We start from the raw sequence: 23,311 nt of genomic DNA on the forward strand, positions 1-23,311 counted from the left end.
AATGTACTATTGAATTCTAAAATTTCGTTTAATTGCGTGTACCTTTTGTTTTCTACAATACATTTAACCGGAAAAACTAAGTCGATGGTGATCATTAGTCTGAAGAAGGATATCGCGAGGTATGTTATCGTGGAATTGTTAGCGTTTGATCCTATAGTTTTGTTTTAGGCGTCACTATCTTTGTTATTGTTGGTCATATGTGCTAGGGTTCCAATGTTTAGCTCATGGTGATTTTGTGCTAGGCTTTTCGTTGAGCATTCCGCGTCATGTTGTATTGAGAAACAACTACCCCCTTCATCACAGGATAGTCTGCTCAATTTTCATCTTTCGACCGTACAACATGCACGTGCTTAATTTTCGTCTTGTGTCCCACAAGGGTTTGCTCATTCAAAGTTAAAGTGAGTGAAAAGTGGGAATCCTTCGATCCAAAGATCAATTTATCTGTCACATAGCTAAGCAAATTGTCAAATAAAGGATAATAGATGCAGCAGTAGGGGAGTGATCAATTGCTAACTTATCATTTAATTGCTAACTACAACTAATTTAAGGCCATAGGATTTTAGAAAATGTGTGGTCTACAAATTGTCACGTGTAATTTTCATTTTTATTAAATAAATCAAAAAAGTTTAAAAAAAACTTCAAATTAGGGTTTTGGATGAAAATGTCAATATAGTGTTCCGAAAATATAAACACAATACTTTGAGAATGTCAACACAATGCTTTAAGAATGTTCACTCATTGCTTATATTGACATTCTACATGTATTATATTGACATATTTTATATAGTATTTTGACATTTCTGCTTGTACGAAAAAATTAAAAAATTTTAATTTTTTTTCAAATTTTGACGTCGGAACATATGCATGTATGATATCGTTGGAATCCTTATGAAATTATCTTTAATTTGATATATGCTATATGAATTTAAAATTTTGGGATTTCTTTTAAAAGTAAGTTATAACTAAACATGTAGTTAATTGACATTAATACCCCTATTGATATTTTTTGGAATGAATCCTATGGCCTTATTGACGTTTTTCGTTGATCGTATTGACATTTAGAGATTAATGATCTAAGCTCTTAATTTGAATATCTAATGGCTATTATTTAGTTGTAGTTAGCAATTAAGTTATGAGTTAGCAATATAACACCCCCCTGCAGTAGTATTTATCAGCATAAATATTACTCCCTCCCTCCCATAAATAATGGTGGTATAAGTTGTAAATAAGTTAATGTATAGAAGTGATAAATTGGGACAACCTTTTAATTATGGAATGCACATTTTTTTTGTTTGACAAACGAAAATGAAAAATACATATATTTTTATGGGACCGAAGTGAGTATTTGGAATTGTCTTATATATTGTCTCTAGTTCAATTGAAGATTAGGTAATCTGTTCACTGTTTTATCAGCATAATATTTGTACATAGTAAGTCAATTTTAAATTCAAATAATGACATCACGACCTTTTAATACATCCAATTATCCAATGCCTTCAAATGGCATGATTTCCAATTTCAAATTTAAATGTAGTGATGCACCTGTTTATACACGATTAAATGCTTTGCTATTATTGATCCTTGCAAATGAACTGCAGGAATGTATGCTTATCATAATTTTGCAAGGCGATTATTGTACATTGGATCCATGCATACAACGACCTGCGATAGTTAGAAACCTTCAGTAATCAATCTGGTAGTTTGTGAAGAACCCCGGAAATGGTTTCGAATTTACCTTGCCGACACTCTGACCAGAATGAAGATAGTTAACTGCATCAGCAACGGAATGAACACCCAAGAATGTCTTGGGGTCGACAATGACCTGATAAAGCATAGATGAGAAGAGGTTACGGATTAATGTGCTTAATCAAGCACACGTTAACAAGAGTACGAGGAATATTAATTACCTTCAGCTTCCTGGAGGTGTAGAGATCCATTAGCTTATCTAGATGTTCTTGCCAGAAGTGTGCATATTGCACTAGAAAAAAACCAGTCTGGACATTTCGGAGTCACCATTATAGCACATTCAAGAGGGTAAGAATCTATCCAACATGAAAATGCATAGTACTTACCACAGTCTGGCTTTTAGCTAAAATCTTTTCACACAATCCAGTATAATTTTGTGGCTTCCACCCATCTTCCCCTTGATACTAATCATATAAGTTTTATGATTGCAATGGATTAGAAACAAACATGAAATTGACAACACTTGTAAGCAAACCAGTCTTTTTACAAGAAGTTTTATGCTTTTGATTGAAAGTACTTACTAACCTGAGATATCATCCCAATCACAATAAGACGACCATAGGTTGCCAAAGCAATTAAGCATAGATCAAACATTTCACCACCAACAGACTCATATATTATATCAACACCTTTAGGGAATTCATCTTTCAAAACCTGACCAAGAAACAAAGCATTACAAATATTTGGATTTTCTGCAGGCAACCTGGTTCTCTAAATTATCTCTAATGGAGTATAATCTTTAAATAGTAAAATGGCAAATATTTTTCAACTGAAAATGAGGGAAGTATGCAAATCCCAGATGCCTGTCCACATCCTCAACCGCTTCCAGTTTCTATGTCTTAGATACTGCATTATACTCAATTAATTAAGAGAGAAAAACAGTTTTGTAGTAACTTACGGTCTTGATATTCTCAGCTTTGTAGTCGATTACTCTATCCACTCCCAAATCCTTCAAAAGCCTGGCCTTGTCTTTTCCTCCACAAGTTGCAATAACCTTATTTCCGGCTAATTTTGCCAGCTGCACCATGACACTCTTCTATTTATTTACTTACTTACAATAAAATAGTAATAGTAACCACCTTTCATGAGAGAATAAGAAATCAATAAAAAAGGGTATTATATAAGGCCCTAAGAGAATCATTGGAGCCATTGCTTAATGTTGCGATGTTTAGATGGCTCCTGATGTTTATATATATAAGAAAAAGTGGACGCATTTGTTTCTGGAGAAGTAGCTGGGAAGGAAAAATGTGATGGATCACAAAAATTACAGCCTTTGTAGTTTCAACAGAGTCGGCATCCTGATAAGAATAAGCTCTAGCTTCAATTTGGCCGCAAAAGCTCGATGTATTTTTAAAATCTTGGTATCACGAGTCTCGGACAAAAATTTGATCCATAAGGAAAATTTGCAAAGAAAGACAGATCACAAGTGATTATTCTTTGATGCAAAGATAGAGCATCATGTATACATACCAATTTCTTGCCAGAATTTGCATCACTAAAATATACCTGGACTGCAAACTGCCCAGTTCCTCCTGCAGCAGCAGTGATCAGAACTGTTTTCCTCGAGTCCATTTGAGCTGCCTACAGCGTGAAGAGCAAGGAGAAATTAAAGACTCATCAATTTATAGGTGCAATTAACTTATATACTGAAGCCTGTAAAACAGAAGGAACTAATCTTCCAAATCATATTCAAGCAACTCACTAACTTAAAAGGGACAGAAAAGAAAAATCAAGAATGAAGAGTCACCTTTTCTAAAGCTATTGAGGCTGTTAGCCCAGATGTGAGCATAGCAACAACTTCTGGATCTGGTCTTGCCACAGGAAGGATGTTCTTTGAAGGAGCCTAAATTACAGGGAAAATCTATGCTTTTAGTTATTATACAAACACAGAAAGAAAATCAATATGAGAAGGGAGAAATATACTTAAGTATGTCAAAACTAAACAAATGTATTACCGCTGTGAATTCAGCATAACTGCCAAATGTCATAATTGCAGCTGGAGTCCCAACCTTTAAGTGCTTGACTGAATCCCCTATAGCAGCAATTATACCCACAGCCTGCCGGTAAGAGTTGGCATTTTTCATGACTTCCTCATGCTAAATTTATGGTACTCATGCAGATGTACAGGTATTGTGGTGAAGTTGAACAATGTCAAAATTTAAATGAAGAGTAAAAGTGGCAAGACGAATTACTTCGATTTCCAGATAGTCATCTCCCTTAAGCTTCCAAACTAATTATGTGGAGTACTATACATATATACACAATGTATGTATGTATGTGTACCAGTATATATACATGCATTTATATGGGTATGTTAGTATATAACCATAAAAGAACGCAGACGGGGGGTTTCCCTAACCTCAAAGCCAGCATCAAAGGGAAGCAAGGAAGCAGTGTCTTTACTACTCCCATTAAAGTATCTTCCAGAGCTAAAATTCACCTGTTGAAATTGATATTCCCAAACAAAATAAAATACTTGTAGTTAATTTACTCTCTGTCTCCCAATTAAAATCCAAAATACAATAAATACCAGTTATCATTAATATTTTAAAAAACAATTATCGTTAATCTTGAAAGAAATGAACGTACATCACTAGCATTGACCCCAGCATATATGATCTTCATAAGAACATGATCCGGTTTAAGTGGCAATCTCAAGGGTGCCCGCACTACTCTTGTTGCACTTTGGAAATTGTGATTGAGAGTGTGAACAACTCTAAAGGACATTGAAATAATGATTAGTTAATGTAAGGACATAGGTGGCCTGAGAATAAGAGGTGTCCTAGATACATGTACCTACATCTTATCAAAACTTCGAGGGATTTGAACATTCACTTGCAAAACATCTGCAGACTTTTTCCTAGAAGCCTTGGGACGAACTCGGTATTTCTCTTCTTCTGCGGGAGTTGGCCAGTACTCAAAGCCCCTTTTATTGGATATCCACAAGCAAGCCCCAGCTTTACTTTCATCGCTAATAAGGTCGAATGCTCCTACATAAGTTAGTTCATCGTATTAAGGGCATAAATATTCTCTATCAGCCTTAGAGAATTAAGAGCTTAGAAAAATAATGTTCTGATTCTGCAAATAGTTTATTTCTCATGGCTGAAAACAATTATAAGAGATCTAGAAACATGTATTCCTGCTATATGGAACAGCAAGAAAATCATGTGGTGCAATCTGAAATATTTTCAGTTTTTCAAGAGCAGAAAAGAATGAACCCCAAACGTATCAATGTACTTAGTGAGATATCATGTCAATACTGACACGCAGATAAAATATTAGAAGGGGTAAAATTCACCTTTCACAACCATCTCCGTACTCATAAAGCCGCCAAACGTATCAATGTACTTAGTGTCCATCTTAGCAGTCAACTCGGTTTGAACATACTGCAGAGAGTAAGAGTTGGAAGCTATAAAATTACAACCATCATAGCTATGTAAGCTGTCTTTTGCAATGAATTTCATTGCTAAATTATGCTTTGTAGACATGAGTTTACTAATCATTCTGAATAATTTTGCTGGGAAACTAGGAAGCATATTTTCCTTGAAGAGCAAACTAATCAATAAAAATGGCTCACCTCAGGGCAAATGACATTAACACGGATTCCTTGACGCTTGTAAAGAGCAAGTGATCTGGTGAATAGAACTACTCCCCCTGCAAATTGTTTTGTGACTAATTGACTATACTAATGATAAACCTTACAAACACACAAAAGAAAGGCACATATCAAGAATAGAAACAAAAAAACTGAAGTACACACAACAGAAGAGAAAGAGCAACAAAGCTTTCGTGCCAGAGTAAATAGGGTGAGCATACATTGGGTATAAACCCGAAGCAGATCCAACATTAATGATCACACCGGGTTTCTTAACATCTTTCATTGCCCGAATCTGTGCACTCGAAATGGCAGCATACAAACCAAAACAAAAATGCCACCAAAACTTATAGACTATAGTAGAATGAAGAACAACTTTATATCATGACAGCAAGCAGTAACTAACTTGTGAAAACACCAATTCATCTTAACAGCTTGTGCAACAAAATTGATGTCAACAACACGCCTCCAAGATTTAAAGCCGTCAGTCTGATCCTCATAGAAAGAGAGCGGATTCGCGATTCCAGCACAGTTGATACAGAGATCTAATCCTCCATAAGTCTCCACATGCTTACGGAAAGCAGCCGCAAGTTCATCTGCCACAAAATCAACTGCATTATTTTCAAAAACACCTCACTTACTTGAGTTGGAGACGTCGCATCTGAAGAACAGAACCGCCGGGAATTTCAGGTCGGCGTGAAACTTCCGGACTTGTTCCTCAGCCAGTGATGCAGCCTCTATCCCTTTCTCTTGCGAAAAATCAATTATTGTGATGAAAATTCCTTTACGTCAGTGCTCGGCCAATTCCGGCGCCGCCGCCCGTGACGATAGCTGAGAGACCGGCCTTGAGCTCCACTGTCACTGTTGACTAACTGCAGATTTTCATATTTATATATATGACGTCATATTTTTTCCTTTATTAATACTCTAATCCCTAATCCTAACGGTGTTACAGCAGAGATCGAGCAGATAATCTTTAGAGGAGCTCCTTGTTGCTAATTACAGTCTTGCATCTGCTAGGAGCTAGTATTACATCAGAACTAAACTGTCAAATGCTAAAAAATTCTATTGATTTTTTGACATGCGAGTTGGCTTAGATATGAACCCAAATTTATAATCAAGTTACTTTTGTAGGCTGTAGCTATGATCATTGATTTGAACTAATCTTGGATTTGATCTTATATGACTTAAAGAACGGTTGGGCCTAGATCCCTCAGCTGATCAAGTATCTGTTTAGTGCCCGTTGGTTGCTTTTGTAATTTAATTTAGAGACAACGTGCAATTAAGAATATATTACAACTATTTTGTCATTTATATCATCTCTGGTTGTTCTAAATTATGCAGGTGTGAGTGTTCTGTTATACATGTCGGTGTATATTGTATGCACAGTGCTTGGAGATGTCAGTATATTCGTTGTTGGCAAGGATGAATACGATGAACTTGGCTGTAAGTAGTTCATTCAGCTGGGCAATGTTGTATACAACGAATGTTCTATTTTGAGATCGTATATTTCCTCTTCTAGTGTCATAACCTCAACCATGAAGGATGTATGTGAGGAACCTCCAACCGAATGCCCTTTCCTCGACAAATATGGCAAAATATGTCTGTGCCCGGACGAGATTGTCTGGAAGGTGAGGCGATCATACCCTTTTATAAACTTTCACATAGTGGATAGTTCAAGAATGTTACAACTAACATACTTTCTTTCTTCCGAAAGGGTCTGATGGAGAACACAGACAAAGACAGGATCAAGAGACTTGTACGATTAAAACGACAAACTGGTTTCTAATCGACAGACCACATGCATTTTTGCTACGATTGCTGCGTGGAAAATGCTCATTCATGGATTTATGTCGTGATAATCTTCTGCAGATTGTTTGAATGTTTTACTCCTTTAATTTGTATGCGTATGCATAGACCAATTCTTAAATTTAGATGATCTTTTTGGATATAATCTTAATTTTGTGTTGGACTTTCTTTAAGAATATGACATCTCATTTTGTATTGTTTGAAGAGATACTAAATCCTTTTTTATTTATCCAGGCCTTGCTTTTGATCTATTTACTTATTGAAGGTAAGAAATTGATTGAGAATATTGTTCTTTTTTTATCCATCTCATTTTTTACTATCTTCTCTATTTTCTCAAAAAAATAAGCCCAACTCCAAATTAAACCAATCATGAATTTATTTAGAAAGTTTGTAGAGGGACACAAGAAACAATAAGTCATCTGTCAAATTAAATTGGGCGGATTCAATGAGCTTACTTACTTAGGCATTTATTTTGAGTGATATAATGAATTGCCAAAAATAATTCAAGACGGTTCTATCTTATCATTAAATATTTACTAGTATTAACAGGTCTATACCAAATTTGTGATTTTAGATTCAAATTGCACAAGAAACAATAAATTTCTGAATATATATATACATAGATGTTTTCCCAACAAAATTATACATGCTCAATACGTAATTCATGTTGATAGTTTATATATAAAGTGATTTTAGTCTTACAAGATTATTATATTTAACTTTTACTTTATAATATTATGGTGAACCTTTAGTATGAGAATTTGTACAGTGATACTCTTATTTTTTTAAATGTGTATTTTGTATGGATTATTTAAAAAAAAATGTGATATTTTGAATGAGATGAAGATAACAATATATTATCTTGTATTACTATTTTAATCCATAAATTTCGTATAAATTTTAATATAAAATTAATGAAATTATAATTAAAATATTATTGTTGTCAAAATGAAAAATGAATATGACTATTTCTCATATACGGAAGACACCAAAATTTTACTCCCTAGTCCACGAAATAATAGTCATATTGTTACTCTTTTCTATTTCAATCAGTTCCATGATAATTATCACACTTATCTTTTATCATAAATATTAAGCAGATTTCATATTTTATTAACTCATTTCACTCATATTTTTATTAAAACTAATAGCGCTCCGTCCTATTAGAATATGTACTCTTTCCTTTTTAATCCGTCCTACAAGAATATGCATTTTCTAATTTTGAAGTTTTTTTTCTTTTTAATAAGATAGGATCCATTTTCCACTAACAATACTTTAATTATTTTTTTTCTATTTCTCTCTTACTTTATCAATTTTGCATTAAAATATGTGCAAAATACAAAGTGTATATTTTTTGGAGACAGGTGAGTTTCATATTTTACGAAATTTTTTTTTTTTTTTTTTTAAATTCATGTCCACAGTAAAATGGACAATTATGATGGGATGGAGGAGGGATTAATTATTTTTATTTTTCTTAATTTTTGTAAATTTACATTTGAGTCAACGTAGGGAACATAAATGTGGAGTGAGTAATTAGCTGTGTTCCAATAAAGTCATTTTCTGAAAATGCGTGTTAGTACACGTGTCAAAGATCCAACGGTAGAGGAGAATGCAGCATCGACATTACCGTTTTAAAAGACAAGCGCATGTGATTTTCAATGGAATCTAATCAATTAACCCCAAGACGTTTCACTACAGCCTTTGCAGTACTGCCCTACTGTCTGAAATACAACAGTACCCACCTACCCCACCTCTTTCCCATTTTCTCAATCAACTCTCATCCCTCCATATTCCATCCCATTATATATTGACCTTTCCAACCCCACTCACCCATCCATCTCCACCCCTTCTCACTAGGGCTTCTTCTAAACTAGATTCTCTTTTCTCCCCTCAAATCTAGGTTTTGCATCAGAAACCAAGATGTAGGGTTTCTTCAACATAGATCTAGGGTTGGATTTTGAGGTTATATATCAGTGGAGCTCCTTTAAGTCCAATAAAAGGATCTTGCTGGGAAGAACAAGCTGCTGATTTATGGATTCCTCAGCCCTATCCAATAGAAAAATGGATTGGTCTGTGGATTTGCATATGTCAGGAGCTTATGTTACCCAAGTTTGAGCCTTGTTTGGATTGAAGGGAGCTCTACATATTTGTGCTCTTTATTTAGATATATTCTGTCAAAGTGAAGGCTTTTTATTTTTAGATTTGGTGCTTAATTTGCTGTTAGATTCTCTTGCATGGAATCTATGAAAATCTACTCACTGATTTTTTGGATTGCTATTTTTGGTTGCAGGTGAAAGTCAAAATAACATTTCTGGTTGTTTGTTGTAGTTTTGTGCCTAGCTATTTATCAAGTGCAGCTGGATTCAGTGTTCAAAGATTTGTTTCTGTTATATATGCTGGATTTTGATAAACTTTTTGTCTTTGAATTCTGTCTTGTAAATTTATTGTAGATTTGTTGCTGGATTGTACTCTCTTTCACCCTCTTTCCGTCCTAGATCCCTAGATTGTTTCGTTGTAAAAGTTCAGACTGCATTATTGGATTAGTTGCAATTTTCTTTCTTTTTAACAGTTTATTTGTTAATAGCATTTTAATTGTTAGATTAAATCAACTGATTTTCATTGTTGGTGCTAGATTTTCAATGATTCATTGCAATAAGTTGACGCGATTTTATTGAGTACTGTTATAAATTTTCCTTTTTACTGTAATAAACATTGCAATGAATGCTAGTTATGATTGGGTGAGAACTACCATTCAATCTTCATATTAATATCTTGGACTTGGACTCTTCATATAGTCTTCTTATTAACATTTACTATAATCATATTTAAGTAAAACTGAAGAAGGAAATTGTTTCTTATGAAACATTGTGGTGAAAAATCTCTATATTCATGCTTCGGCTCTTCATCTGTAATGTTATCTGTAGTACTCCTAATTAAAATAAGCAGTAGCACTATTTTTCTTGATAATAATCTGAAATGTTTTAAATAGTCTTGAAATAATTGGAAGCCTGAAATGTTATAATTGCATGCAGTATAAATTAAAATCCTTCGAGTTTGTGGATTAATATACTACGACTATAAAATTCATATTTGATCCAAAATGGGCAAAAATAAATACTTTTGTTTGTTAAATTTATGGCAATCATATACTCCCTCTCCCCCTGTCTTAGTTTTATAGTTACATTTAAAGTCCGTCCCACATTTAAAGTCACATTTAGAATTTTTTATAGTTGGACATAAAATTTTACCCCATTATTCACTAAAATTACACTTAAATGTCATTATCTACATTAAAATAAATCAAAATAAAAATAAAAAAAAAACCAAAAAGTCAAAAGGGACACGCCTTCAACCAAATCACTTCATTTATTACACACTCCAACATCTCACGTCATTTATTACACACTGGACCATCTCACTTCATTTGTTACACACTCCATCATCTCACTTCATTTATTACACATTCCACCATCTCACTTCACCATCTCACTTCATTTATTACACACTTCACCTCTTACTTCATTAATTACACACTCCACCAATTCCTTAAAATCCGTGTCATAACTAAATGTGGGACGGAGGGAGTAAATTATACTCCCTGTCACGGATAATTCGTCCTGATTTTCTATTTCGGTTCGTCTTACATAATTTGTCCCATTTCACTTTTTTCATTTTTGGTAGTGGATCTCATATTCCACTAACTTATTCCAACTCACATTTTATTAAAAAACATTAAAAAACTAATATATTAAAGTAGACCCACATCCCACTAACTTTTTCAACTTGCTTTTTATTACATTTCTTAAAAGAGTGAACTACAAAAATAGTCCCTGGACTATGCGATTATCTCGCAATTGAACCCTGGACTTTAAAAATATCCCCAGACAACCCTTGACTAAGCGTTTATTTCAAAATTGGTCTTTTTTAACTGTTTCGTGACGAAAATACCCTTTTAGGGGGGTTTTTGGGGGTTTGGGCAATTTGGTCTTTTTACACTTTAAATCTAATATTATTTCAGTGATGTACTATATCTGATATTATTTCAAAATTATCATTCTTCATCCCTTTTTCCATCATTCACTTTGTTTTTTTATTTCAATATTATATTTAATTTTATAAAATTATTTTAAATTTTAATTTTAAAAATCAATAAATTTTTATTAATTATTAAAATTACTAGTATTAAATAACAAATTAATAGTTTTAATCAAGTGTCTAACATTTAATCAATAAGGTACGACGACGTCTTAGTTTTAATCAATATTTAATAATTTTAATCATAAATAGATCATATAACACGATTTATTCTGAGATAAATATGCATCTAATGTAAGACTAATATAAATTTTATTTATTAATTTGAAAACAATCAAAATTAACTAGAAAATTTCAACAAAAAATTCTCCTATATCAAATTTTTAGTAGTATCAAATTTTTGGTCAACTTCATAATTTTTAATCACAAGCAATTATAACAACCGAACGAAGGCTAAATAGAATAGCTCTTATTTTTCCATCATCTGTACTTCTTCAATTCAGCTAAATATTATATTAAATAACAAAAATTAATAGTTTTAATATTTATAGCGTCCATGAATTAATAGTTTTAAATTAAAAAAATATTTTGATATTTAAAAATTGAAATTTAAAATTTAATTTTATAAAATTAAATATAATATTGAAATAAAGAAACAAAGTGAAGGATGACAAAAGGGAAGACGAATGATAATTTTGAAATAATATCAGATATAGTACATCACTGAAATAATATCAGATTTAAAATGTAAAAAGACCAAATTATCCAAACCCCCAAAACCCCTTAAAAGGGTATTTTCGTCACGAAACAGTGAAAAAGAACCAATTTTGAAATAAACGCTTAGTTCAGGATTGTCTGAGGATATTTTTAAAGTTCAGGGTTCAATTGCGAGATAAGCGCATTGTCCAGGGACTATTTTTGTAGTTCACTCTTCTTAAAATCCATGCACAATAAAAGTGGGACGAATTATCCGGGATAGAGGGAATAAGAGCATGAATAACGCTACTGGGGCGGGCCGCAACTTGCGAGTCCCGGCCCGTGTTTAGCGTTGGACGACGATGCGGCTCGGCCCAGGCCGGTCCCGAGGACGCAGTTGCGTCCCGGGGCCTCTCCCTCCGTCACGTCCAGGCCGGCGATATGCGTGCCCGGGCCGCATCGGTTGCGGCCCGTCCCGGCGTTATTTGCGTTCGGGCCGGGCCGCAAGTCCCCTCCGATTTTTTTTTTTTTTTTTTTTTAATTTTTAAATTCGAAAATTAATATATAAATATCACTCTTCCATCCATTTTCAAATCACTTCAACCTCATTCCCTCTCACTCACCATAAAATTCGAAATATGAATCCTCGGCGTGAAGGCCAACGAGCAATCGAAGCTCAAATGGCTCGAATGTTAGAGACGGCGATGCCCGCAATCCAAGAAGAAATCAACAACGAGGTGGAACGCTATCAAGCTGCTATCCAAGCGTGGAACGAGCAACACGACCGGGTACCGCGTACTCGGATGTATATCCACCAAGACCGTGAACAAGCTGGTTTGCGGCTTTTCATGGATTATTTCTCTGCAGATCCTCGATGGAGTGATCAGATGTTCCGTCGCCGGTTCCGGATGCGGAGGAATGTGTTCTTGCGCATTGTCAACGCAGTTGTGGCTCGTGACGCGTACTTTATGCAAACCTTCGATGCTGTCGGGCGGCAAAGTATATCGACTTTACAGAAATGCACATCCGCCCTCCGCCAACTCGCTTACGGAACAACTGCAGATATGTTTGATGAGTACCTCCATGTGAGCGAGCATACTGGACGCGCTTGCCTAGCCAAATTCTGTCGGGCAGTGATCGAAGCATTCAAGGGCACATACTTGAGAAAGCCAACGTCCGACGATGTTCGCAGATTGGTGCGAATGCACGAGGAGAGGCACGGCTTCCCGGGGATGCTGGGCAGCATCGACTGTATGCACTGGCCGTGGAAGAATTGTCCAATGGCTTGGAGAGGAGCATTCACTAGCGGGCACAAGGGCTCGCATCCAACGATTGTGTTGGAGGCCGTTGCCGACCAACGGTTGTGGATCTGGCATGCCTACTTTGGAGTCGCTGGGTCGAACAACGACCTCAATGTGTTGAACGGGTCTCCATTGTTCAACGACTTGTGTGCCGGGCGAGCGCCTACCGTAGAGTTCACGGCCAACCACCGTCGGTACACTATGGGGTACTATCTGGCAGACGGGATCTACCCTATATGGCCCGTGTTCGTGAAGACCATCACATGTCCAACTACGGATAGGAGGAAGTTGTTTGCCAAAAAGCAAGAGGCGGCTCGGAAAGATGTGGAGCGCGCATTTGGAGTTCTCCAATCACGTTGGGCTATAGTGAAGGGACCGGCCCGTGGTTGGCACCGTCCGCTAATCGCCGACATCATGTATGCATGTATCATAATGCATAACATGATCGTTGAGGACGAGGGAGACAACGCCACTGACTGGAGCGACGATCCGCTCGTCAGCGCCAGCAGTAGCTACACTGTCACCGATCCGATCGTACAAGGTGTTCCTCCCGACGTGCGCAATGTCATGGCCCGTTCAGCGGCAATGCGCCAAGAAGATCAACACACACGCCTCCAAGCGGATCTAATTGAAGAAATTTGGAACCGCAATTGACTTATGTTTTAAATTTTTTTTTTTTCGAATTTTTAAATTTCAATGTTGTAATTTTCTATTTTCCGACTGAACAATGAATTTTCTCGGTTTTAATTGTTCAACGTATTCTATTTTACGATTAAAATATGTTGTGAATAGTGCAGATGAATAGTTGTGGCCTGAGTTGTGGCCCGAGTTGTGGCCTGCGGTGTTATATGATTTGTGGCCTGGAACCCCTAATTTGAGGAAATGATGACGTGGAGGGGACTTGCGGCCCAAATCCGGGCCAGGGTTATTCATGCTCTAATAACCAAATTCCTGTTACTTTTATATACGAGGAAAGGAAATGAATGTTGGGATAATTTAACAGCATAGTACCAAATGCACCTACCTGCACAAACCTAGTTAGTGGACAAAATATTACTACTACCTATATAACTTTGTTAAAAGCTAGAAATTTGGGCCTGAAACTAAAAGGAGTACTTAACATTTATAGTTGGGCCTGCAGATTCTTAGCAGAAGCCAGATTAGGATCCGAATAAAAGGTTGGGTTTATCACTCTTTAATTTGTCTCTCTCCCTCGATTCTCCTATTCTGCCATTTCACTTCAATTTCCAAAATCCTAATCACCTCCTCCATTCCCGGAGATTTGATCCCAAATTTGGTGAGAGATAGCCTTAATCAGTGAAGAGTTTTTGATGATATGGTTGACAGGAGTATGGATTCTAATGGCCTTGGTGATGATGGTTTGGCATTGTTTGAGCAGATGAAGGCGTCTGGTCTACAACTCTTGTTGCTGTTTTGGAAGCTTGTGCTGGCGGTGATGCTATTGAAGAGGGATTCTTATGTGGGGCTTTTAGGTGTTGTTGGTAAGTCGGGGCATCTAGCCGAGGCTCGGGAGTATATACTGAGGAGTTGTTGGTCAGTCCAACAAGATCCCGACCCGACCCCTCCTCCAAACAAGGAAGAATTCATGGCTCTCTACAAGGATGACGCAGCTGCGAACCAGCATCAGGCATGACACAAGATGCATTCTACCATAGTGGTCTGATGAGCACTCATCAACAAGCAAAGTGTCCCAATGCCATCAACATCATGTCCGGAATTGTTGGGAGGGATTTGATTGTGAGTATGTAACTAGCCTTGCATATATTGAACCCTGGATTAGCTGCCATTTGAAATTATATTAACTAAACAATTGCTAAGTTTAGATTCATACCAAAGCAAGCACAGATACAAACATAGTATATAATTACACATATCGATGAAATAATACACAAAATACTTGAAATCGCATCCAAACTGATTCACGTATTTACTACACTACTAGTATCTAATCATGGTGATGAACTCATCCGAGTCGATCACACCATCTCCATTTGCATCCACAGCTCGGACCATTTTCTGGCAGTCTTGTAGGCTGCATCTCTCCCCGAGCCTCCGCAGCAGCTCATACACCTCCTCCACCGTGATCTTCCCGTCGCTATCCTTGTCCAAGGCCTGGAAGGCACGGTGCAGATCCACAGTCTTCACCCCACCATCCTTCTTCTGCATCTCCACAAACTCGTTCAAGTCGATGAAACCATCCCCATCCAAATCTGCAACCTCGAATATCTTCTGCACTTCGATCCTCACCATATTCCTCTTCCCCAAGGCCATCTCTGTTGGAATCGAACTTGTTGAAAACTTGCTTCAGCTCGTCTGCAGTCGGCATGTAGACGGGTGCCAGGCCAGACATCTGCCTGTCCCGCGAGAACATCCTCCAAGGCTTCTTCAGCAACTTCTTTTTTGACAGATTGTACTGCAGGGGAAGAGATATCAGAAATCAGGAGACTTGTGTGGTTATATATAAGATGCATTGTCAATTAAATCTATGTTAGGATATGGTAGGAGTTATTCTGATGCTTGAGTGATAACATAGAATAACTTTAATTTATTCAGGGATTACTTACAATCAAGATTCTTATAAAGTAAGAGATCGTAATAGATTCTTATGTGTAGAATTGAACAAGATTTTCATTAAATTTGTGAACGTGGTTATATATACATAGATGTTTACAAAAACTCTCAAGCACACAAATCATACTTTTCCTAATACTCTGATTTGGAATGATGGAAAATACAGAGAAGCAAATGGTGAAGAATCAAATCAATCCCTTGGACTATAAGGGCTCGTTTGTTTTCCATGTTAGACATAGATAGCCCTCCTTATTTACCCTTATTTCCATGTTTGTATGCCATGTTAACAATCAAAGTGACCCGGACTTGAATCTCAAAACCCGTCACTGTAGGCGATAGTTATTGCAAAAAAGTAGCTAACTCTAACTACCAATGAACCTGCGATTGGGGAATATCAAGGGCTCGTTTGTTTGACATGTTGGTCTAACATGTGTTAGCACATTGTTAACACTATATTTGTGTTTTCTAAATTATATAGTTATCACCTATTGCTGTTTGTTTGTCAATATACGAAGCTGATGTTAGTAATTCTTGTGTTTGGTATGGCACACTCAAATGTGCGATACAAATATACATTCCCAAAAATAACCTCATAGATTAATCATAAATCCAGAATTGCCCTCAGAAACCCTATTTGGCGCGCCCCAAATTTTGATTTCGCGCCTCCCCTTTTCGATGTTACTCAAATTCATAAGTTGAACAAAAAATTATCATTCTTCCATCCACACTGCAGCCTGCGACGATTCCCCACAAGAGGAAGATCTTCCACCGAAGTTAAATCCGAGCCGGTCATCGATTTCTGCTATTTGTGGTAGGAGATTGATTCGATGATTTCTTAGTATTTCCTCAAGCATAATCAAAACCGTGGTCGGGTCCTCACACTTCCGGAGATCCTATATGGAGTAGATCAAAGTAAATCTCACTAACACAAAATCCGGCAACATTGCAACCACAAACAAGAACCAACACAAAAGCACAAATACAAATATACATCATCACAAGACCTCACACTATCGGAGATCCTATATGGATTAAATCAAAATAAATCCCACTGAAACAAAATATGCCAGCATTGCAGCTACACACAAGAACCACCACAACATAAGCACAAATTCAAATAGACATCATCACAAGTCCTCACACTTCCGGAGATCCTATATGGATTAAATCAAAGTAAATCTTAATAAAACAAACAGTGGCAGCATTGCAGCTACAAACAAGAACCACCACATAAGCACAAATTCAATACATCTTCACAAATAATGTCGGTCAAGGTAAATTCCAACAGAGAGCCAGAGGAAAGCTATTCAGTACTCTCATTTATATCAACGTATGCTCTGTCTTAAAACCTACGGCAATTCAGCTTGCCCAACATCTCAACTCAACCAATGAAATAAAAAAAAAAAAACCAAAATTTTCAACATTCAGTAACTTATAACAGAGCTTTCCACCATAAATATTGAGCAACACAAATCATTAGCATATCAATTCGGTCACAAATTGAAGATGTAAATATTTGTCGGAGTTGAAAAAAACTTTACCTTCTGCATTTGATTGGGCTCGGCCATGAGTCGTAGGCGATACCCGGTGCAGGTGCAATTGGAATCAAGCTCCAAATAAGTGCGAACGCGACCAGATCTTCAATTCGCTGCACAATTTAACGTCGATAGAAGCCGCACGACTAGATCTTCAAAGGATGAACTCGGTACGAACCGATATTATCGACCAAGGCACAACACCGAATTCCCCAAATATGACCGCCGATTTTGAAATCGTTTGTTGTTTTGCGAAATGGATGCTTCAGAATTGAATTTGAGTAGATGAAATTGGTGGTGGTTGAATTAATGGTGGGGCTATTTTAGTCAATTGAAGGAGAGAGGTTGTATCTTCTTTTTGAAGATAAAGCTCAATCGCAGGCTGCGACGGTGACAGAGTTAGCAACGATTTTGAAATAACAAGCACCGAAACATTCGGGTTGTGAGATTCAATACCGGGTCGTGTGGAAGACTAACATGACAATCAAACACTGATATTAGGGTAGATAATGGGCTCTAACTACCCCTAACATGTCAAACAAACGAGTCCCAATACTTTAGTGAATTTAACTTACAACATGATAATACTTTAATGCCCCTTTCATTTACTCCATCTCCCTTCTCCTATCGAGAAACAACTAATTCTCCACCCACTCCAAATTCCACATATCAGATCGGCGGTGAAGAAACTCCAATTCGAAAATTTTGGTGGGCATATTTGTTGGGTTTAAATCATAAATTGAGAAGGTTGAATTCAATCTTATCATCTTTGCCGTTGTTTGTAGGTTGATTCCAATTGAACCGGCAAAATCGAACGCCGAGGACCCATGGCTGACCAAGATGCGATTCAAAAGGTAATGTTTTTCAAACCCTGTAACAGAAGATTATATTGCGATTCGTGTACCGTTGTGATTTTGTAAATAAGTCTCAGAATTTTCCCCCGTCGAGCACCCATCGCCTTTTTTGTTGGTTCCTAATGGCCGACTGCAAAATTTAATATGTGTTTGGAGTGTGTTTATTTGTAATTTTTTTTCACCTAATTGAATAGATTTAATACTGTATACATTGGTCGGATTGGGATTCATTGTGTTATGTTGTCGTCTGAGCATGTGTTCATAATGGAAGCTTGAATTCACTTGTGAATTAGGTTAGCTTCAACAGGATACTAATTCAGATTCCCAAAATTTGTATGCCTTTTGTTTAGAGCTTGTGTGCAAGGTATATGTAAACACATTCCAGTTTATTCTGCCTAATTTTGAATGTCTGTTTTGAGCTGTCATGACTTATTACAGATTGGTTGTATAGGTGAAGCTGTGATGTTGAATAGAGTTGTTATAATGCTAGTTTGTTCATGAAATCTGAGTAAAATTGGTAATTGCATCTTCATGTAGGATAATAAAAAGGAACTGCCCACCGTATTGGTTTTGCTTGAGGAAATACTAAGAGACCAACGGACAAACCTGCTCCTCGCAAGTATGCTAATCAACTTGGCAGGACCCAATGCACGTAAAAGGAAACGGGGTGGTAGAGATACACGAGAGGAGCTCATTGATTCCATTCCTGCCCACGTAAAGCAGTTGGACAGGCTTGTCCGGGTAAGTGACCGATCATGTTTAGACAATTTAAGGATGGATAGAAACACTTTTGGTAGATTATGTCGTCTATTGCGTGACCGGGCTGGATTAATAGACCAAAAATTTGTCACCGTAGAAGAACAAGTTGCTATGTTTTTGTCCATTCTATCACACCATAAAAAGACACGGGTTGTGGGTCACGATTTCATGCGCTCTTCTGAAACTGCGTCTATATACACACATATGGTGCTCCGTGGGGTGCTTACTTTGCATGAGTTGTTATTAGTCAAACCTGAACCGGTTGATGATGAATGCACGGACCCAAGATGGAAGTGGTTTAAGGTATGTGCCATAACTTGTATGCCATTTTGTCAATGTTTTTATAACAATGTCTTGCCTCTTTCATACTATTCTAAAAAATGTTGTAGGGTTGCCTAGGAGCTTTAGATGGTACGTATATAAACGTGCGAGTGCCCATTGCTGACACACCACGGTATCGTAATAGGAAGGGGCAGGTTTCTACTAACACACTTGCTGTATGTGATCGACGACTTCGCTTTGTATACGTGCTGCCAGGATGGGAAGGTTCTGCCGGTGATTCGAGGATATTACGTGATGCAATAAGCAGGCCTCTCGGACTTAAAGTGCCAAAAGGTATTCAGCTCGACATTTTATATAATATAATTGGTAGTCCTTACACAGTTACCTTATTTTCAATTCGTAGATTGCTATTACCTTTGCGACAATGCTTACGCAAACAGCGAGGGCTTCATCACACCATACAAGGGCGTTCGTTATCATTTGAAGGAGTGGGGACCTGGAACCCAAGCACCGCAAACTCAAGAGGAACTGTTCAACTTGAAGCACACTAAAGCTAGGAATGTGATCGAGCGTTCTTTTGCAGTGCTTAAGATGTGGTGGGGAATCCTTCGCAGCCCAAGCTTCTATCCTATCGAGGTTCAAACCGGGTTGATCATTGCTTGTTTCTTGCTTCACAATTTTATTCGTACGCAAATGGAGGTGGATCCGTATGAGGAATTGATAGGCAGTCAACATGAAGACGGGTATGGGAGTGAGAACGATGACCCGGTAGTGCCTACAATCACTACTGTCTCGCCAACACCTGAATGGACGAAGAAGAGGGACGATCTAGCTGCTGCAATGTGGGGTCAGAGGACAAACGGGTGATCGATGTTGGTGAGGTTATCTGTGTTAAAACTTTTTAAATTAAATTCGTGCACTGGTCTATGACGAGCGACATTCTGACATATGGTTTGTATGAAATACTTATTTGTTCTTTTATTAAGATACACTACCTGAAATTCCTAACTCAATTCTTATATTTTTCTTTTTTACTTTTTTTATGCAATCGAGGGAATGTATGAGAATGTACAACCAAAATATCAAGATTACATATCTTGATTATAAATTTTTACTTGTTTGAAAATAAAAATAAATCATTATCATCGTTAACTGTACCCATTGGCAAATATAATGGGAATGATAATGTCATGTGAATACATTATTATATGCTACGTGGCAAATAATAGAATTACAAGCAATTCATACATATGACCTATTGAACTTATAATATTAATTTAAATAATTTGGATACCTTTTGGTGACATAATTTATACGTGGCAATGCAACAATTTTGCTGCTTAATTCATGGAAAAACTAAATATTAAAATGGAGTTCATTTACCGATCATAAGGTATGCTTAGGCATTGTATTTTTTAAAATTAATTACTTACGAACTTTGAATAATTTTCAGCCCAAAATTTCATCACGAAATAAAATACAATTTTAGGCAGTAAAGGTGAAAATTTCGAACTTATACATAGTTTGGTTCACATAACAACCAAATTACAAAAGATCTTGACATTACAAACCATCATACGAACCCACTCACAAAGCATAACAATTTAAAATTTGACATGATCTAATGGAAAACAAACACCATATAACACACATGCATACATAATAGGAGATCCATAACCTTAGTACTGCCCTATAATCAGTTGCATAATCCCACCATCTCTAAAGACGCTCAAACCACACAAAGAATTGGACATCATCCGCATCAACGAGCTTGAAATGGCAGCGCACTCCTTCTACCAGTTGGTTATCAGTTTTGAATTGTCCCCACCCGTGCTTCACCCATATCTTTGATCCTTTGTGCTTGAGAGTAACCCGCCATGTCTCCCCTTCCGCCAACAAAAAAACAGCAGCTTCAAGTGCTCCCATTCGGATATAGCGTTGCCAAAAGCGGTAGGGAATCTCAATTGTGCGGTTGATGTTTGTCTTAGTGAGTGTTAGCACGAAAGTGGGATAGCCATCGACATCTAGGGCACCACTGTCATCCTCATAGTCATCATCTTGTGATGAATCAGTTTCCACCTCCAATGGACAATAGTCATCAGAAGTATCGACATCGGGGGAGTAGCATTCTTCTAGGTTGTCGTCCTCAACAACTAATAAGTAATGTCAATGACACCATTAGTATTGCGAGACCAATTAACGAAGACTATTTGAAGTAAGTATAATGCCAACAAAATAAAACTTACGATCGATATCATCCTGCGGGGGCAGTGGGTGCCCATGTCATACCGCCTCACGTTGAACGTTCCAACATCCACCAAGGTGAAGGTAAGGTAGTCACCATGTTCGATGCCATTTGCATGTACAAATTGTGGCCATCCGGTGCAGAAGTAGAACCCATTAGCGAGTTTCAGTATGCGTACAATGTGTCGAACTCCATTAGGCCAAACTAACCTACAGTCAAACGGAAGGTCCCCTCCATGGATCCCAACAAATTCCGGAGGAAGCCGCTACAAATACATAAAAGGAACATGTTGGCATCATTTTCGTATATAGGGTGTTATCTTAATTGAAATAGAAAATATCATACCATTTCCTCCTTGTGTTTTTCTAGGCGATACACCTTCAGAAATGTAGGAAGTCGGTGGTAATCGTCAGGGCCGTTCGGGGGGTAGTTTGCACCTTCGCCTCCCATGTGAACTTTTTGGATACGTGAGTATGGAAGAAGATTGTTTGAGGGTGTGTATTGCGTCACAGGAGGCAGAACTTATAGACCACTTTTCTACTGGTGATGATATGATCGGCCTTAAAGGGAAAGTGGTGGAGAAGGTGGGTTGAAGTTATGAATCTGAGAGGTGGGTGTGAGCAATTAAAATTGCGTCTGAACTTCTACAAACAATGCTTCACGCCTTTCCGGATACGGTTGTGAGAATTGAATGCATTTTTTAACGTTATAAGTCAATAGGTTAAATTAAATATGAAATACTCCCTCCGTCCGTCATTAGGAGTCCCGGTCACTTTTGCACACTCATTTTATAAAGATGATAATAAATAGTTAAAGTGAGAAATGGTAAAGTAAGAGAGAGAATAACGTTGAGAAGAGTCTTCTTAACATTATTCTCGCTCTTACTTTACCATTTTTCCACTTTTACTATTCATTATCATTTTTACAAAACGAGTGTGCAAAAGTGACCGGGACTCGTAATGGCAGACGGAGGGAGTATATTGCTAATTTAGGGGATGGCATTGTCACTAGTAAAATTATACGGAGTAATAAATATATTCATTACATCACACTTTCTTAATCTCATACAATCTTTAATATGGAAATTTTAAAGTTTCTTTACCTAATACTTACACAAACTATACATTCCAATAAAGTAATTATAGTTTATATATGATCATCATTTTTTTTTACAACAATATAATTAGTAGTAGAATCATACCAACACATTCTTCGTACAATAATATTTAAAATTATAAAACAAAGCATGATCATATTTTATTAAAAAAAATCTCCCTCTGTTCCTTGTTATTATTATAAACGTTTCTTTTCGCGTAGGAATTAAAGAATAGTGTGTATAATGAATGGTGAAACAAGTAAGACCTAATAAAGTAAAATAGATGAAAAGAGAATAAAGTAAAAGAAGAAATTATTTTAACAAAAATTGTAATGACTCAATGAATTTTGACCTTCCCAAAATAGAATATGTCTCTATTAACATGGAACGGAGGGAATAGAAATTAAATCATGACCATATATAAGTATCCAAATATATTTGTATATATAAGAAGTTCAAAATTTGCAATTTTATGCAATATTTCGTAAAAGTATGTTAATGAACATTTCATCCCTTTAAACAAAAACTCAGATATCAATGTGATAAATTCGATCATAAAATATTATGGTAGATATACTTTTATATATATATAGGGATGTGATCAAATCAAAATTCATATTTATGGTGATAACCTAATAACCCTCATTTTATGTACGTAAAATATCATTTTATGGAACGGAATATCATTTTATGGAATAAAAGTATCATTTTATGCGTGCTGAAAAAATATCATTTTATCCCGTATAAATTTCATTTTAAGTAAAAA

General features: G+C 36.6%; 1 protein-coding gene, 1 long non-coding RNA gene and 2 pseudogenes across 3 annotated transcripts; 1 reads left to right on the forward strand and 3 right to left on the reverse strand.

Annotated features, from left to right (window-relative positions):
- Window positions 1–1,379: 1,379 nt before the first annotated feature.
- Window positions 1,380–6,354, reverse strand: LOC125219411 (uncharacterized; annotated as a pseudogene). The gene is made up of 18 exons (XR_016132855.1): window positions 6,345–6,354; window positions 5,983–6,202; window positions 5,744–5,937; window positions 5,533–5,636; window positions 5,324–5,402; window positions 5,045–5,132; window positions 4,547–4,736; window positions 4,336–4,462; window positions 4,106–4,186; window positions 3,702–3,803; window positions 3,494–3,589; window positions 3,253–3,327; window positions 2,645–2,764; window positions 2,272–2,400; window positions 2,073–2,150; window positions 1,908–1,994; window positions 1,736–1,822; window positions 1,380–1,662 (listed from the first exon to the last, which is right to left on the reverse strand). The product of XR_016132855.1 is annotated as an uncharacterized LOC125219411 (transcript).
- A 2,482-nt stretch (window positions 6,355–8,836) lies between these two features.
- On the forward strand, window positions 8,837–9,716 carry LOC125219969 (uncharacterized). The gene is made up of 2 exons (XR_007176271.1): window positions 8,837–9,072; window positions 9,441–9,716. It is a non-coding gene; the product is annotated as an uncharacterized LOC125219969 (long non-coding RNA).
- Window positions 9,717–14,996: 5,280 nt separating this feature from the next.
- LOC125220746 (calmodulin-like protein 30 pseudogene) lies at window positions 14,997–15,640 on the reverse strand (annotated as a pseudogene).
- A 5,283-nt stretch (window positions 15,641–20,923) lies between these two features.
- Window positions 20,924–21,899, reverse strand: LOC125220745 (B3 domain-containing protein REM5-like). Its single transcript, XM_089061359.1, has 3 exons — window positions 21,795–21,899; window positions 21,451–21,714; window positions 20,924–21,349 (listed from the first exon to the last, which is right to left on the reverse strand). Exons 1-3 carry the CDS (start codon window positions 21,897–21,899, stop codon window positions 20,924–20,926), a joined length of 795 nt encoding a protein of 264 aa, XP_088917485.1.
- Window positions 21,900–23,311: the final 1,412 nt, after the last annotated feature.

Source organism: Salvia hispanica, chromosome 1, assembly GCF_029641045.1.
Source record: "Salvia hispanica isolate PSC_SH4W2 chromosome 1, Shi_PSC_v1, whole genome shotgun sequence".
NCBI lineage: Eukaryota > Viridiplantae > Streptophyta > Magnoliopsida > Lamiales > Lamiaceae > Salvia > Salvia hispanica.

What these genes read in the sequence shown, in the direction of transcription:
- LOC125220745 (XM_089061359.1), bottom strand. Translation starts at nt 21,899, where the DNA reads ATGGGAGGCGAAGGTGCAAACTACCCCCCGAACGGCCCTGACGATTAC. An exon ending in AAAAACACAAGGAGGAAATG is followed by an intron (nt 21,715 to 21,794) that starts GTATGATATTTT and finishes ATGTATTTGTAG; the next exon opens with CGGCTTCCTCCGGAATTTGT. An exon ending in CCCGCAGGATGATATCGATC is followed by an intron (nt 21,350 to 21,450) that starts GTAAGTTTTATT and finishes TTAGTTGTTGAG; the next exon opens with GACGACAACCTAGAAGAATG.